Here is a 17,214-nt window from a genome sequence, read left to right on the forward strand (position 1 = left end):
CTACCCAGGAGAAATGATCAAACCATTCTTGCTTAGCTAGCCCATAATCTTTGTGTGGGGCACATTACAGAGTCGCTCTGCCAAAGATACACGTGGGCGGTAGGGACTTAACATGAGTAAAAAGAATGTGTCCATTCCGCAAGCGATTCAGAGTGGTATATAATCATCCGGAGCTACTGCTCAGTAATTACATAGTGAGTGACTTTGTGCTGTTTTTCACTCGGTAATTGAATTACTTACACAGAAATCGCACTAACCCAGTTCCTTGGTAAAGCCAAGCCTCAGACAAGCTGGGCTGGGATCGTATTGTGACTCCGGAAAGTTTTGTGGATTTTAGCACTGGAGATCTGTTCCGAGTAGTAGTTTTGTAGCTGACAATCAAAGCCCTGAAGGCCGTCGGGGCTCTCTCTGCCGCTTGTTACAAGCTCAGACTGGTCATTCAGATCCCACAGTCCAAAGCTAGCTGTCAATATTGCTAATGACACCCAAGCAGAGTGGGATTCCAGCGGCTGCAGCGCTAAGGACGGGAGAAACACGTGAAATCAGCAGCTGCAGACATGAGCAGTAAGAAGGGGATATTCCCACTGTCACGTCTCCGATCGGAACCATATTCCAAGGGAGCGCTATAAATCTCTCCGGCCAAAGCCCGAAGGCCTCACTCACTGGCCACATTTTCTGGTCCTTAACTGAGCAAAACTCCCTTTGACAGCAGTAGAGCTTGGGCCAGGTAAGGCGTCAGGCAGGAATTCAAGGTGGGGCCCATAGATTGTTGGCTAAGGTTAATCACAGTCTCCTGTAACAGGAGTGTGAGACATCTCTTGCTTCTTCTTGGGCCCCACAGCTCCCATATCTACCAAGCCATCAACAGGAGGCATCTCTGACTTGTGAGCACAACAGCAAAGAAGCTGGAGCTCTGAGGATCTGGGCACAGAGCCCATCAAACAGGGAGCAACTGGTAATGACGTCCTCTCACCTCCAACCTGGCATGAATTTGAACCAGTGACTTAAAGTGACACACTCCAATCCTAATTCCCCCAAAGCCAGCAAATCCCCTAACCACCTGATTGGCCTGACCAATGATGCCTACACGTAACCGTGGCCATTCGATCTGACAGAGCCCTGTAGCAGGCTTGCCTCTTTCATTTGATCCATTCCAGCTTTTCTTTTCTCCCTCCTCTCTCCTATTACATGCTAGAGAAGAGAGCTGGGCCGAATTTTACAACCAACACTTGTTGGGGGCAAAAAAATGCAGATTTAGCGATGCTAAAATGTTTCCTAAATTTGTATGGATTTGACTGAATTGTTCAGTTAGAAACACCCCCCTCCCGCCCCGCAAATAAATAAATAAATAAAGCAGTGTTTTGATTTTTCAATGCAAAGTGACTTTTTGTTTCAAAATTTCCTTTAATTTGAGTTTAAAATTTTTAAAGCATTAAAAAACTGCTCAAAACTGAACCGAAATGTCGTATTTCAGGTCAAACGAAACATTTTATTCTGACAAAAAGCAAAATAAAATTAAATCTTTTTTGCACCCATTTGCCGAAAACGTTGCAAACGTCGGTTTTCGGTTTTTCAGCAGCAATTGCCAGCGAACGGAGACATCTGCTGGTTGCCCAGCTGCAGCGGTGGGTGGCTGGCAGGACAAGCTAGGAGAACTGGGCATAGTACAGGCAACTGGTGTGTAAACTTCCTCCCGCAAAGCTGCCAATGCAGCCGACAGCCAGCCCTGAGAGCTTGGGCTAGTGCCGGGGAGAGAGAGAGAGAGAGTGTGTGTGTGTGCGAGTGTGAGTGTGTGTGTGCAGAGCCAGGCGGTGGCTAGTCCATGCATCATGTAACTTTCCTGTTTGTCCATCCCTTCGTGCTCCGCGTGTGATTTTCTGAATGGTGGTTAGTGGGCCCAGTAATGGGGAGGGAAGAGGGGCTGGAAAGCGACCCCGTCCCCACCAGGTGAGACAGGGAGGCCCTAGGGGGAGGGAGGAGAAGAGCATCCCGCCCTGGGCAGTGAGACCTAGCAGGTGGTGTCACAGCGCCACTCAGGTTTGGCCCGACCACCCCGTCGTTATGACAGTGCAGGCTGGGGGGGGGGTCACACGAGAACAGTGCTGGGACCCCACCCTCCAGGGCTCACTGCCCGAAGCCCCTCCCCTTCCCTCCTCAGCGGGAGGGATCTGGGTTGCCATCGATCCGACCTCCTGTATCCCGCAGGCCACTGCAGCCCTAAGGGGGAGGGATAGCTCAGTGGTTTGAGCATTGGCCTGCTGAACCCAAGGTTGTGAGCTCAATCCTTGAGGGGGGCCACTTTGGGAGCTGTGGCAAAATCAGTACTTGGTTCTGCTAATGAAGGCAAGGGGCTGGACTCAATGACTTTTCAAGGTCCTTTCCAGTTCTAGGAGATAGGATATCTCCATTAATTTTAAAAAACAAACAAAAAACCAACCTGCTGCTGCGGGTGGTCTGTGCTGCCGGGCAGAGGTTTCATCGCGAGCGTTCTCGCCGTACTGAGGCCCTCCCAAGTATGCCATGGCAGATGGTTCCCCGGCTCGGCCTAGAAAGGGGTTTAATAGGCTCTGACAGGCTTCAAGCCGACCCCGCCACTCTCGCCCGCTTTGTGCCAGGCTATGAAATTAACTTTTCATGGTTTGTTTAATTTGCAGCTGATGAAGAAGCAGCAGAATGAACCAAACGAAGGCCTGTTTGCAGTGGATGGAGACGGCAGATGCTGCGGCTACCACAGAATAAAACTCACCGTGGGTCCGTGCGTGCACAGGCTGCCCGATAGGGGAGACGGCTGACGCACAGCTAGGTGGTGATAATCAGCCTTTGGGTACAATGGAAAGCTTATTTATTTGGCTTATGGTAGCACCTGGGGCCCCAAAGGCATTGCCACCTCCCCCCGCACAGGAGGCTACAGCGCAGTACTCTGGGGAAGAGCTCGCTTTCTAAGACAATAGAATGCACATTCTCCAGTGAGCCTTTATGATTCACTTGGGATAAGTCGTCGAATTCCCATCTTGAGCGTGAGTCAGCCGTGGAGATAAAGCTGTCAGATGTTAAAGGCTGACCATGCACACCGCCCCCAAAGGGAATACAATAAGGGGGTGTTTGAGCCTGCAGGAGACGGAGCTTTCACAGGGGCCGAACTCGCTGACACATGAGATAAGAGTGACCTCATCACGTTCAGAGCCAATTGCAAAATTCATCCCATGGACTTGGCTTTCACTCCGTACGCTCTTTCACACGTCCCCACCCCACCCCTGCAAAAACAACAAAGTCATCAAGCTAGTTCTCTCACCGGCTGGCAAAGGAGAAAGACAGGAAGGATAGCCCAGTGGTTAGTGCACTATCCCGGGACTCAGAAGATCTGGGGCCAATTCTGTGTTCCCCACAGACTCCCTGTTAGCCCTTGGGCAAGTCACTTTGCCTCTCTGTGCCTCAGTTGCCCATCTGTACAATGGGAAACATAGCCCTGGGGTACATAAGGATGGAGACTGTGGTGAGGGGCTCAGATCTCCTGGTAATGGGGGCCCTGGCCATATAAGTACCATGGAGACACGGAGCTGTGGGGAGACTCTCAGTACAACAGTGACAGGTATGTAGCCAGATTTAACACAGGCCATCTCTTCCTCGATCTATAACCAGAATGGCTCTAAGCTGCTCCATTCTGGCAGGGAAAAGGAAGCGAGTCAAGACAGTTGATATTGGCTGTGCTCTCCCCTGTCACCTGTAGGGGGCGATATTTAGAATTGTCTGCCCAAAGGTGCCGGTGAATGATAAGGAATATTTTGTTACAGAGCAGAAGCTAGTTTGAGGAATTAACTTTCTCTTACCTCTGGGCAACTCCTTCATTCTAGGAATTCTGCTCAGATTTATAGCTATACTTCACTACCACTAGGGCGCTTTGAAAATTGACAGAAACCTGTGTGGGGAAAGAAACAGAGGGGAAACCCCTAAGTTCCAACACCGGGCTCTCTATAAAAAGAATGTTTAATGGCACGGATCTCGCTCTAAAAAGCCTGGTTTATATCGGAGTTTTATGTCCAGCTGAATTGCTCTATTATCTCGCCAAAGCCAGTGGAGTTACCCTGCATTGGTGCTGGTGCAAAGCAGATTAGATTCTGGCTCATTGTTTCTTCAAAGCTGCTTAGCTCAAAAATATAAGTTATTAAAAATGAAGGGGGGAAGTGAGCAAACATGAGAACAGTCAGTGTGGCCCAATGGCTCCAGGGCATTGGACTGGGTGTCAGGAAACCTGGCTACTGTATTGGGCTCTGCCATTGCTGGGTAAAGTTGGACAATTCCCTTCCCCCGGCCCGTGCCTCAGTTTCCCCATTTGGAAAATGGCAACCCTCGCCTCCTTTGTGAAGTGCAGGATGATCTACAGCTGAAAAGTGCATGGGAGCTGGTTTGGGGTCTCTTGGTTGTTGGGTATTATTTAGATTGTAGTGTACAATACCTTTCGTTCTCCTTTGACAAACAGACAAGAGAACAAACACCATACAAAACAAACAACAAGCCTTCGCCCTTCTCTGATACCTCTGACCCAAGGGTGTCACGGCCTTACAAATATTCACAGTTTAAGCCTTCTCAACATAACGTTTCTTTTCCAACCTCTTGAAAGCTTCCTAGGACAATTCTCCTCTAGGATGAGATGGGAAATTCCCCAAATAAATCAGTCCCGTGGGTAACTTACGGATAGGCTCATGGTGGGAATCTGACTTCAGCCTTAACTCTGCAGCAGCTAACGCGGCTCTAACCCAGCCACTGGTGCCACACTCCAGAGTTCTTCTCCCTCCAGCTATTTGCAGACTCATGTCCAACTCAGTCATCTCCTCACCAAGCTATCTACGCTTCAGCCCTTTAACTCCTACCTGGGAATTCAGCCCCTGGATCATTGTTGTTGCTCTCCTCTGAACTCCCTCCAATCTGTCAGTTTCATTCCGGTGATCAGACACTGGGATAATGAAGGTAATATTCAAGGTGTGATTGCCCTGCAGCCGGAGAGAGAGAGACCATCACCTCCCACCACTCGCTTTGTGTACACAGTCCCAAATCTCGTTGGCCTGGTTTGCTTCCACATCACACTACGTGTCCACTTGCTGCCCATGGTACAGTACGGTGCCTGTCCCATTCCTGCCTTCCAGTTTTCATGCTCCCTTTGGGTATTTGTGTTTTCGATTATTTCCCTCCAAACTGAATCTCATTTCATTTCTTTGCTGCCCACGTTTCTTAGCTCTCCGAGTCCACTTCACTAGCCCCTTGTCTTCCGGGTTATCTGCAACCCTTCCCAGTTTACAGCAGTATCAGCTGTGCATTTCATGAACCCTTTTCCAGGTCATTAATGTTACATAGGACCCTGGCTAACACTGATCCCGCCAGCAATTCACTAGACCCCACCCCGCAACTCAACCCCTTGCTGTTTATTTTTATGCTCTTGACGGCAGCTTTCACGTCCCTTCCCAAGCCAATTTGAAATAAGTTTTTCAAGGAAGATTTCACGCGATGCAGTATCGAATGCTTTAATAAATTCAAAATTCATTACAGCATCTGCATGCCTTTCCAGCCACTTATTTTATAATCCTATCAAAAAAGCAATCAGGTTTGTCTAGTAGGATTTATTCTTTATTGCTGCTGGGTTTCTATTATCCCAGAGCTGGTCAGCAATTTTTCCTCTTCATATTAACTACATCTTTTAGGGGGGTGTTTCCCCAGAATGGAGGGTGTATTACCCTAGAATTGCAGCAAGGTAATTGGAGCCATACTGGGTGCATTCAGTCACCCTGAATTAATAAACTAGAACACCACTTGTTAAGAGTTCCTTTGGACAAGCAGGGCTTCTGGAGGCAAGGTCAAATACTAGCTGCAGACTGGCAGGCTCTGCTAATGGCAGGAGGGGAGAAAAGAGTCAACAATTGGAGACTGACAGAAGATACGTGGATAGAGACCTGATGTTTGGGTTGTCTTTCATACAGAAGTTTATGATATCTAAGACTGTTAGGAATGTTTGTTGATAGTCGTTTATTGAAGTTGGGAGAAGTGATGACCCAGAACAGGTCACTGTGAGCTGTGTGCTTTGTAAAAGTGAGTTATAAAAAGACTAGATAATAGAGTGCACTTTGGGGTAGTTTTTTGAAGCTCGCCGGAGAGTCTTTTCTGGCATCATACTCCCCGGAAGGGACGTGACCGGCCATTGCTGACCTGCTGCTAATTACTCAATACCATCTCCGATTTTAAGTAATGTGACAAAGCTCCTCCTCTATCTTGGTGGGTCCTGCGCTTATTGGCGGATTTTCTTGCCTCAGAGATTCACCATGTGGGTTGGGGAACAGCCCAGAGACCTTCCCCTCTGGAAGAGCCCACAGTCCAGGTCAATTGGGAGGTTTGGGGGGAACCCAGACCCGCCCTCTACTCCGGGTTCCAGCCCAGGGCCCTGTGGACTGCAGCTGTCTATAGTGCCTCCTGGAACAGCTGTGCGACAGCTACAACTCCCTGGGCTACTTCCCCATGGCCTCCTCCAAACATCTTCTTTATCCTCACCACAGGACCTTCCTCCTGGTGTCTGATAACGCTTGTGCTCCTCAGTCCTCCAGCAGTACACCCACACCCTCTCACTCTCAGCTCCTTGCGCCTCTTGCTCCCAGCTCCTCACACTCTCACCACAAACTGAAGTGAGCTCCTTTTAAAACCCAGGTGCCCTGATTAGCCTGCCTTAATTGATTCTAGCAGCTTCTTCTTAATTGCTGCAGGTGGTCTGTGCTGCCGGGGGAGAAGACTGACGTTTGTCCTCCAGCCTCTGGGAGCAGCTGTGAGAAATTTAGTAACCTTCTTCTTAATTGGCTCCAGGTGTCCTAATTAGCCTTAACTGGTTCTAGCAGGTTCCTGATTAGTCTAGGCAGAGAGGAAGCGTGTCCCTTATAATTACAGGTGGAACACAGCATAGAATAGTGCAGCGCAGTGTTGGGATGTGGATGCTTGAGATGTGTGTGACTTTTCATTGCAATTTACACGTTTCAAATTTAAAATATAACTTTAAGAACTACTGCCAGTGATCGCTTACAGACGGGCCGTCTGGAACCGATCGCAGCACTTAGAATCGTTTAAACTGTATGATATTGCGGTGAGAATGCTCTTTAACTTGCATTTAAGGATTTGTGCTTTTATAACGTCAGTACGGGGATTTGGGTCTGATTTATGGTTTTAGATTATTAGTGTATTAGGGATTATTATTCAGATCAATAAAAAGGTTTCTTGCTTTGGAAAAGAATATTGCTTGTGTCAATCACTTATTGGAAGGCCTTATCTGTGTCCTTCAAGTATTTCCTTAACAATCCTGGTGACCGATACCTTAGGAAAAACAGATTAAGTAGATTACTTTAGGGACTCCCCAAAAACTGTTTTTCAATGAGTTCCCGAACCAGCTCTTTTAAAACTCTTGAATGTACATTATCTGGACCTGCTAATTTAACATTTCTAACTTTAGTATTTGTGGTTTAACATCCACCTGAGGCAATAGTGGAATAGGAAGAGTGGGATCATAATCATAGGATATGAATATATCATCTGCTTTTTTTGTATTATTACTGAAAATTCTATCATTTCCATCTAGTAATGGACCAATACCATTGTTAAGATTCTTTTCATTCTTAATATACTTAAACTCCCTCTTATTGTCCTTAACTCTGCAGGCCATAGATTTTTCCTTATGTCCCTTTGCTTCCCTTATCAATTTTCTACAATTCCTAGCTTCTGATTGATATTCATTTTTCTCATCAACTTCCCCTTTCTTCCATGTGCTATATATAATTTTAAAATAGTTTATAGCCTTCCCTGCCCTTCTAAACAGGTCAGTGTTTTAACCAGTACAGCCTTCTTCCTCAACTGTGGTATTGGGAGAGGGAGGGGTGGGTTGTGGCTAAATCAGACTGGGAACTCCTTGCCAAACATTTTCTACTCTCCACCCCAGACAAGGATGGAATCTTCCTTCTGGATGGACTCTTGTCATTTTCCTAAGCTTCATTTATTGATCTTCCTCCCAAGCGACAGACAGCTGGCAGGAATCAGCTCTGTATTACACTTGCCTCTGTTTGTGGCTCCTCCAGAAGAGAGGGAGGATCAGCATCATGCAGGGGAACGCTGGTGTATGTGAAAGGAAAGGCTTCCTTGCGCCACACATCCTTGCTGTGGAACCTAGAGCCCAGCTGTGTCCCTGGCATGAACCCCATGGCTGGTTCAAGGGGACGTCAAATGCTTATTAAACACCAGCCTTGGATGCTGCATTTCTCCAGAACAGACTGCCGCTTGCATTGGACTCACCTTATAAATGAAACCCTGACAGCTCTTTCCCTGGTAACTGGGCCAGGCTAATCCATCAGACCAGCATCTCCAGATTAGCTATTGACATCTGCATTAGGGATAAATGACTCGGGGGAGACGGATGAGCAGGGTTCATCTGTCTAGCTCTGACTCCTTGTCTGCCCTTAAGAGTTCGGAGGCTGCAGCACGGGAGTTGTTGTCGAGTGTCCAGGGAAGATTCATCCCCAGCGCCTGCTCCTTTGAGGATTCAACTCAAGGCCACAGAACTTGGGCTGGGGGAGTCCTGGGACCTTGGGAGACAGGCGCACGTTTCCTCCTTGGGGCAGCGACGCCACACCTGTCTCTTGTCCGTGTCGTTCCAAAGGTTCAGTATAAAGCTCTTGGCTTTCATATGTCTGCCCCAGATCCAAACCAGGTTAGAAATGCCTGAAACTCAGTAACATCCGGTGGCTTCTCCGAAATGGGCTGGTGGCTTTTTATCCAGTCGCTGTGGCTGGGCGAGCCCATTGTACAAACCCACAGGGCTGCAGCTAGCACTGATAGGCAGCCACAGCAGAAGCCATGGAAAGGGAGCTCATCTCCAAAGCTATTCTCCCCTGGGGGAGAGTGGCGCTGGCCTCTCGGATGGCAGGCAGGTGTTACCCGTCTACCGCGCCAGGGACACGGCCGCGGGGAGCAATTCCTCCCTGTCTTCTAAACAACCAGCTCCAACACCTGGTTTGAATGAAAGCTGAGCGAGCCGCTGCCATTCGGGGCAGCCCGAAGTGTCGGCTGAGCAGGGAAAGTCCCCTTATTCAAATCCCAGGTGCCCTTCGCTGACTAGTACCTACAATGTGGCACAGTCACGGTGTTGGCCATCTCCATTTGGGGCGGCACATTGCAGGGCTTTGTCCTGGCACAGGAACGTCGGAAAGGAGCCGCTCTCTGTCTGGCCCCCGCTTGACACTGGTGTCTCTAGCCTCTGTTTGCCAGAGGGTGGAGATGGATGGCAGGAGAGAAATCACTTGATCATTACCTGCTAGGTTCACTCCCTCTGGGGCACCTGGCATTGGCCACTGTCGGTGGACAGGATACGGGGCTGGATGGACCTTTGGTCTGACCCAGTCTGGCCGTTCTTATGCTGTATCTCGTCTGACTTTCTTTGGGCAGGCACTTGGGACCTATCGCCTCCAGCGTATTTAGGTTCCGAACTTCCAGTGAAATCAATGGAAATTAGGAGCCTAAATATCTTAGAGGATTTGAGCCTCGACCTCTAAAGTCATCCCGAAGCGACCCAATCTGACAGTTTTCACCCCCAGACTACTACTACTGAGGTCTCTAGCTGGACCAGAGAGACCACCGCCCCCCGGCTGTCAATCACAGTGTTTGCTGGAATGTGCTTAAATACTCCGGTGAAGGAGAGAGTAGAAAGTGTGTGGGGAGCAGTTCTGCAGTCAGTTATTGAGCATGTGGCATTCAACAGCAAGTAGGTTGGAAGAGAAAAGGGAGGGGGAGGGAAGGGAAGAGAGAAAGAACTAAGATCAAACTCCAGGGACCCTTTAGGAGTTGGCACCATGGAATGGAAAAATGACTTCCCCTTGAGGAGAGGCCATCAGCAAACGCAGCCCCACAGCTCTGCGCCTCTGACTCCTTACATACCGGGTCACTTATCTCCACTGTCCTTTCGCCTCCTTAAGATCCCATTGCACCGAGGCTAGCGGACTGCAGGCTAAACGATCGCTGGGTTTGCCGTCGCTACCGAGCTGCAAGTGGAAGTGAAAAGCACAGTAATGAAGCTTGCAGATGACGCGAAACACAGCACAGTTAATACCGGCGCAGGCATTCACACAACAGAGACGCCGAGAGCACTTAGGAGCCTGGGCAGAAAAGAGAGAAATGTCTCTACCTGGTGGAACGTACCAGTCAATAGGGGACAGAGCTGGTGATCGGCAATGCTGACGGAGAACTACTGCAGAGGTGGACAGTGAATTTGTTTTGCTCTTGTATCCTACTGAAGACGGAGGTCTCTGGGTACGTCTACACTGCACTTAGCCATGTGCCTGCGAGAGCGGCGAGACAGACCTGCATTAGCTTTGCTCGAGCTAGCATGCTAAGAAATGGCAGAGTGGATGTAGCGGCTCTGGCAGAGGCTTGGGCTAGCCCAGGGGTAGGCAACCTTTCAGAAGCGGTGTGCCGAGTCTTCATTTATTCACTTTAATGTAAGGTTTCGCGTGCTGGTAATACATGTTAACATTTTTTTTAGAAGGGGTCTCTCTCTAAGTCTCTATTATATAACTAAACTATTGTTGTATGTAAAGTAAACAAGGTTTTCAACATGTTTAAGAAGCTTCTTTTAAAATTAAATTAAAATGCTGATCTTATGCCGCCAGCCTGCTCAGCCCGCTGGGTGGGGGGTTTCAGGGCAGAGGGCTGGGTGTTGGTGGGGGTTCAGGGCAGGGGGCTGGGTATTGGGGGGGGTTCAGGGCAGAGGGCTGGGGGGTATGTGGAGGTGCAGGGTAGAAGGCTGGGTGTTTGGGGGGACTCGAGGTCAGGGCAGAGGGCTGGGTGTGTGTGGAGGTGCAGGGCAGAGGGCTGCAGTGTGTGGGGGTGCAGGGCAGAGGGCTGGGAGTTGCGGGGACTCGAGGTCAGGGTAGAGGGCTGGGGTGTGTGTGGAGGTGCAAGGCAGAAGGCTGGGTGTGGGGGGGGTTCAGGGCAGAGGGCTGGGGGGTGTGTGGAGGTGAAGGGCAGAAGGCTGGGTGTTGGGGGGGGTGCAGGGCAGAGGGTTGGGGTGTGTGTGGAGCTGCAGGACAGAAGGCTGGGTGTTGGGGGCAACTCGAAGTCAGGGCAAAAGGCTAGGTGTGTGGGGGGGTGCAGGGCAGAGGGCCAGGAGGGATGTGGGGGGTGCAGGACAAAGGGATGGGTGTGTTTTGGGGTGGGGAGGTGCAGGGCAGAAGGCTGGGGTGTGTGTGGAGGTGCAGGGCAGAGGGCCGGGGGTGTGTGGGGGGTGCAGGGCAGAGGGCCAGGGGGGATGTGGGGGGTGCAGGACAAAGGGATGGGTGTGTGTTGGGGTGGGGAGGTGCAGGGCAGAGGACTGGGGTGCTCGGCTCATGCGGGTGCTCCCAGCCCCCTGCCCTGGGCGGCTCATGACAGGGGGCTGGGAGGGACATGCCCTGTTCCAGCCCCTTCCCCGAGGTCCGTCCCGCCCTCTCTCTGCCGGCTCTAGGGAGCTGTGTGCAGGCGGCCGCTTCCCCCCCCCCCCCCCCCCGCAAGGGCCATGTGGGCAGGGAGAGGGAGGAGGAGGGGCACAGGGGGCTGAAATGCACCAAGCTGTGGGAAGAAGCAGGGGAGGAGGGAAACTGGGCTGCCGCAGGACCAAGCTTCTGCCTCCTGCCCCTGCAGGGGAGAGCGGTGGGGGGGGGGGAGGCTGAGTGGGGCGTGGGGGCCGGAACCCCGCTCCCCACCGCTCTCCCCTGCAGGGGCAGGAGGCAGAACCTTGAGCCTGCGGCAGCCAAGCTTCCCCCCCTTCTTCCCCCAGCGTGGTGCATTCTGCCCCCTCCTCTCACCAGGCCGGCAGCGTGTCACTCAAAATTGGCTCACGTGCCGTGTTTGGCACACGTGCCGTAGGTTGCCAACCCCTGGGCTAGCCCCTGCCCCGAGTCCAAGCCCACCCCACCCAGCCCCGTTGGGCTGAGCTCGGCTGGCAAACCTGTCCCCACTGCTATCTTTAACACGCTAGTGCAAGTCTGTTTGCCAGGCTGGACGGCTCACTGGCAGCTGCAGTGTAGACACATCCGCCGCGACTATGCGGCGCCCACACGTGCAGGAATAGCAGGGGGCTGCAGTCAGGACTCAGGTGCGGCAGCACAGCGGTGAGTGTGGAGCAGGTGACCAGAGGTGTCGGGGTGTTTATGGGGCAGGTTGGAGATGGAAACAAACAAAAAGACAAATTTCTTCACACAGCGCACAGTCAGCTTGTGGAACTCCTTGCTAGAGGATGTTGTGAAGGCCAAGACTATAACAGGGTTCAAAAAGGAACTAGATAAATTCATGGAGGATGAGTCCATCAATGGTCTATTAGCCAGGATGGGCAGGGATGATGTCCCTAGCCTCTGTTTGCCAGAAGCTGCGAATGGGCGACAGGGGATGGATCACTTGATGATTCCCTGTTCTGTTCATTCCCTCTGGGGCACCTGGCATTGGCCACTGTCGGCAGACAGGATACTGGGCTAGATGGACCATTGGTCTGACCCAATATGGCCGTTCTTATGTTCTGGGAAGGAGAGCTGAGATCTAGATTCTAGTTGAAAGCTTTGTGTTATTAGTCCCTCCTTTTCAGAGCACACTTACTCACCTCAAGAGAACACCCCACCCCATTTTTGGTTCCTATTGTGGTATGTAAAGTAAACAAGGTTTTCAAAATGTTTAAGAAGCTTCTTTTAAAATTAAATTAAAATGCTGATCTTATGCCGCCAGCCTGCTCAGCCCGCTCCCTTCTAAAAAGGATGTCTCAGGATCTGTGGGGTTATCCATCTGGTTCCACTGCTAACCCCACTTCCAAAAGCACTCAGGGGTGACAATGCACCGCAAACATGCCTTACAAAGAATCTCCACCAGCATGAACATAACCAGGCGCCACCTGGAAGAACACTGGATGCCATGAGATCAATTCTGGGATTTATTTTGGTTGCTGGTTTACAAAAGATGCTTGAAATAACAAAAGCAGAAGCAAGTTTTCAAAGCAGCATAGAAGAGCTATTAGTATCCTGCAAACCCCGTATTAAACCCTCAATGTACAGCTTAAACTGACAACAAAAGCCTCAATCGCAATGAAAATAAACCCTGGTCACAAGCAAGGCAGTGCTTAGGGCTTGACTAGCTGCTGGCCAGGTTTAAGGTTTGGGCACGAGGCCAGGTCAGAACTGACATCACTGGTCTCCAATCTGAACAGTGGACAGCAGGGGGCACTAACTGCTTTCATGGGACAAAAACTCCTCCACTCACCTCTTATCGCAAAGTTATTGGCCGTGTCTGAACTAGAAAACAGGCCTTTCTGGTTTGGGGGCCGAGCCAAACCAAACCCAGAGCGGCGAGTTTGAATGCCAGAGGTGGACGCTTAACCCTACAAAATATTCACAGGGTTTCAGATGAGTGGCTCAGTATCATTAATAACGGAATCAGCTGTAGATGCAGGAGGCACTTGGGAAGTCACCCGTCCCCTCTAACCCCTGTATCCTAGCTTGAAATGTTCAGCCGCTTCCTAGCCAGGGAATTTTCCCCCCATTCTATTTTTCTGCAGTTTACATTATTTGCTAAGTAGACGACGACGCTCGGTTTACTGCTCCCTGCAGCTTTGAGACTTCGATTTGGCCTCCTCATTTCCTAGGAAACGTCGGTGTCTTGCATCACAACACATGCAGGAGAACTGCCCCAAATCAGAGCGTGATGCTACAATCCCTCGCTGAGACGCTTGCATTCCCACGCCAGTGCAAAGAAAGGCAGTTATCCGGCTTGATGTGGCTAGCTGAGCCCCGGCTACCCCCCCTTTCCCAGTGACTAGCTTGAAAACCAAAACCCAGAGGCAAAACCCAGCTTATCAGGTGTGTGATACTGGCAGGGCCCACACCGACACACAAGCAGCAAGCAGGAAGTTGGAGGCTGGAATCTTCCAAGGGCAAACTCAGAGTTTTGAAACCTTCTGCAGCAAAGAATTGTCATGAACATCCTCCAGCCAGTTGATGAGGATCTTATTCAGAGCAGCTGGCCTGAAACAAAACAAAACAACAACACACACACACTGCATTAAGCTCGGACTGCTCCTTACTGGGCTTTCTCCGGCCCAGCTTTCTCTGGCCCAAGGAATTAGGCTTCCATCCATTTCCTAGGGAGACTGCTCACAGCCTGTGCTGCTTTGCTGTTGGGCAATGTTATTTCCCACGAAAAGTTTAGAAGAAAATGATACATTTTATTATTAACTGGTGGTAACGAGGTGGCATTAACATGGGGAAAATGCAGGCTGCCAATTAGAAGAAGCTGAGAATTTGACCCCAAAATGCCTTTTTGACTAAATAGAATGTTAATTATTTTATTGTTCTAATTTTTCAATCAAAACATTGTCCCAAGTCCCATGCCCTATGAAGTCAATTACATCAACACTCCCACTTGTATCAACCAAACTTGTAATCTCGTCAAAAAATGAGTTGGACAAAATCATCCCGTTCACCCTTTTTAAATACCCGGGGAGTTATGACAACTTGTTAAAAAAAATCAACACTAATGGCCCAGACTGTAGGGACTCAGGCTAGAACCTAGAACTGCCGGGCTCTGGGTAACTGAAGCATCTATGTCACCACATGGCAGTCATGACAGAGCTGCAATCAATGCACTATAAACCCTGGGAGACTAAGGCCCACAGGAAGTGCCACCCACAGATGACCTGATTGGTAGCATCTCTCAACGACTTCTGATTGGTTCAGGTGCACTATTTAAGCATGGAGGGAGTTCCAGGAAGCTGTCTGTGCAAGTTGGTGGTACCCAGTCTTCTGCTACAACATAGTCCTCTCTTATTCCCTGCATTGGACCTGGCTCTAAACCTTGGCTTGATTCCTGATCCCCACCACCAGCTACGATCTCCAGCTAGACTCCTGATCCCTGACTCTGGTTCCAATCTTCAACTTGACTCTTGGTTTCTGATGCCAGCTCTGACCCCTGACTCCTGTTCCAACTATTAGGCCCTACTTCTGCTCCGACCACTAGCCCTGACCCCTGGTTCTAGCCGCTAGGCAGGCCACCCATATCCCAGTTGTGACACCAGATCACTCCTTGGCCAGCTCTTCTAAAACTCTTGGACGCAAGTTATCTGGAGCTGCTAATTTAAAATGTCTAATATTAGGGGCTGCTGTTTAACATCCTCCTGAGTTACTGCTGGCCTGGAAAGTATTTCCTCAGCCTGTGATATGAATCCATCAGCTGGCTTTTTCCCAGTAGAGAAATACAGGTCAGCATTAACTCACTGACCTTTGTTCCCACACATCCAAGTGGGAATGTTCCTGGGAGGGGGTCTGCATCAATCCACCAACAAATCCATAGCACGCCAATGGATCAGCCCACACAACCCTGCTAGACAGCTTCAAAGGGGAAGACCTACTTGTCAGCGCCTACTGTCGCCTTCTTGGTATGAGCCAATCTCGTTTTGTTCCCATCCACGCAGATACTTGATATTTTATCCAAGGGTGGGAAATGGACACATGCATTGACAGACACGAGGGTGGTGGGCTCGGCTCTGGCGATGCCTGGCAATGGGGCACAGTTACCTCAGCCGGTATGTGGGGGGAAGCTTGGGCTGTGATTTTTCTTCAAGGAGAAGAAAGGCCAGTAAGATGGTCACAGCCCCTGTGGTTGTCAAAAATAGGTCAGTGAACTGGGTGTTGAAGGCTCCTAGGTTCTGACCACCCCCTTTTGGAGACACCCATGATTCACGCAAAGAGAAGCAGAACATTTGCCTGAATGGGTTGGTGCCCAGATACCATGGTGAGAGGTGCTGCAGAAACACCCAAGACAGATCAAATCAGCCCACCTTGTCCAGCCGTGGCCAACATCAGAGGAAAGCAACAAATTCCAGTGTGGGTGATTCCCTTCTGCCTCCCTGAAATTCCCCTTGGATACAGGATTCTTCATTTCCCACCCTACAATGCTGCCTGGTATAGCAGCACTGCTGAGCAGCTACACCATCCCACTCCACCCCAGGGGGGCCTGATCAACAGAGGATGGCGAAGAAGGTGCCAGTGAGGGTTGACGAGCTAGTGTTGTAAAGCACATGGAGGTCTTTGGGTGAAAGGTGCCAAGTTCAGTAGCAGGACTGAGAAAGAGAGAAAGAAGGTGTCTAATTATCTGCTACATCCACAATTCAATAAGCAGCCCTCCCCCCCGGGACATGAACGAAGTTGAAACCGGCAGAAGCCACTAAACTGCAAACAGGTGGTAAGTTTGCCACATGAGGCACTTCTGCTAGAGCGAGAGAAAGAGACAAAATAAATCAGATGTAGTCACATTAAACAGCCATGGAACCATTTAAGTTTTGAAAACATCCATTCTGAGTTATTCGACCACTGAGGAAGAAGCGAGTTTTCACCCAAGGAGATGGTGCAGATGTTGGTTGGCCAGTGAATGACTCAAGCCCAGCTTTGTTTCAGAAGTTCATCAGGATCGGGGTGTCATCCTGAACGAGGAACTCAAACTTTGTCTTATGTGAGGAAACCTGGTTTTGCAATCAACCTGAACACTTGAAAAAAATCACGTTCCAGTGCAGCGCTTGGGCTTTGGTGAACTATACGAGCATACCGAGGTGTGATACTCCACATGGGTGCATGAGAGCCTATAGAACTGAAATCCATTGGTCTGAGCATAGGAGAAGGAGCCAGGAAACCTTGAGTTCTAACATGACTAGACCTCTGCCAGTGACCCGTGTGGGGCTCGACGCAAGCCAATTAATCTCTTTGCCTCCGCTGCCTTCTCTGTGGAATGAAGATGATAATGTCTATCACCCGGGGTGTTGGGAGCAGAGACTAATTAGTCTTTGAAAGAGAAAAACGCTGGGTGATGCTGTAACTCTTTAGCGATGCTCCATCACATAATACTTATGGGCCCAATTCTCTCCTGTATCCCAGTGGAACTGCCTTGACTTGAATGGAGTTACCCCAGCTTTCCACCAAACAGGGCTGAGAAGACAAATCAGGCCCAGTGAGACCAGCTGAGAAAATCAGATGGGATCCAAACTCTCCCCAAATGTAGGGAGTGTTTAGATCCCCTGGCACAATAATTCAAACCGCCGGGAGGGAGAGGGAAAGGGAAACGGAGGAAGTTCTTCAAGCCGTTCCAACAGCCATGCAGGCAGCTTACGAACCCTCTGCTGGTTCTTTTCAAGGTGAT

The 17,214-nt window shown here is 50.1% G+C and overlaps 1 protein-coding gene across 2 annotated transcripts in view; it reads right to left on the minus strand.

Annotated features, from left to right (window-relative positions):
- Window positions 1–12,951: 12,951 nt before the first annotated feature.
- LOC128834350 (bifunctional epoxide hydrolase 2-like) overlaps window positions 12,952–17,214 on the minus strand; it is a 102,118-nt gene continuing 97,855 nt past the window's right edge. For both annotated transcript variants that reach the window (XM_054022982.1, XM_054022983.1), the window contains exon 19: window positions 12,952–14,051. In XM_054022982.1, coding sequence (XP_053878957.1) covers window positions 13,967–14,051 — 85 coding nt within the window. In that variant the 3' untranslated portion in view covers window positions 12,952–13,966. The remainder of the gene's footprint in view (window positions 14,052–17,214) is intronic.

Source organism: Malaclemys terrapin, chromosome 3 (assembly GCF_027887155.1).
Source record: "Malaclemys terrapin pileata isolate rMalTer1 chromosome 3, rMalTer1.hap1, whole genome shotgun sequence".
NCBI classification, from domain to species: domain Eukaryota; kingdom Metazoa; phylum Chordata; order Testudines; family Emydidae; genus Malaclemys; species Malaclemys terrapin.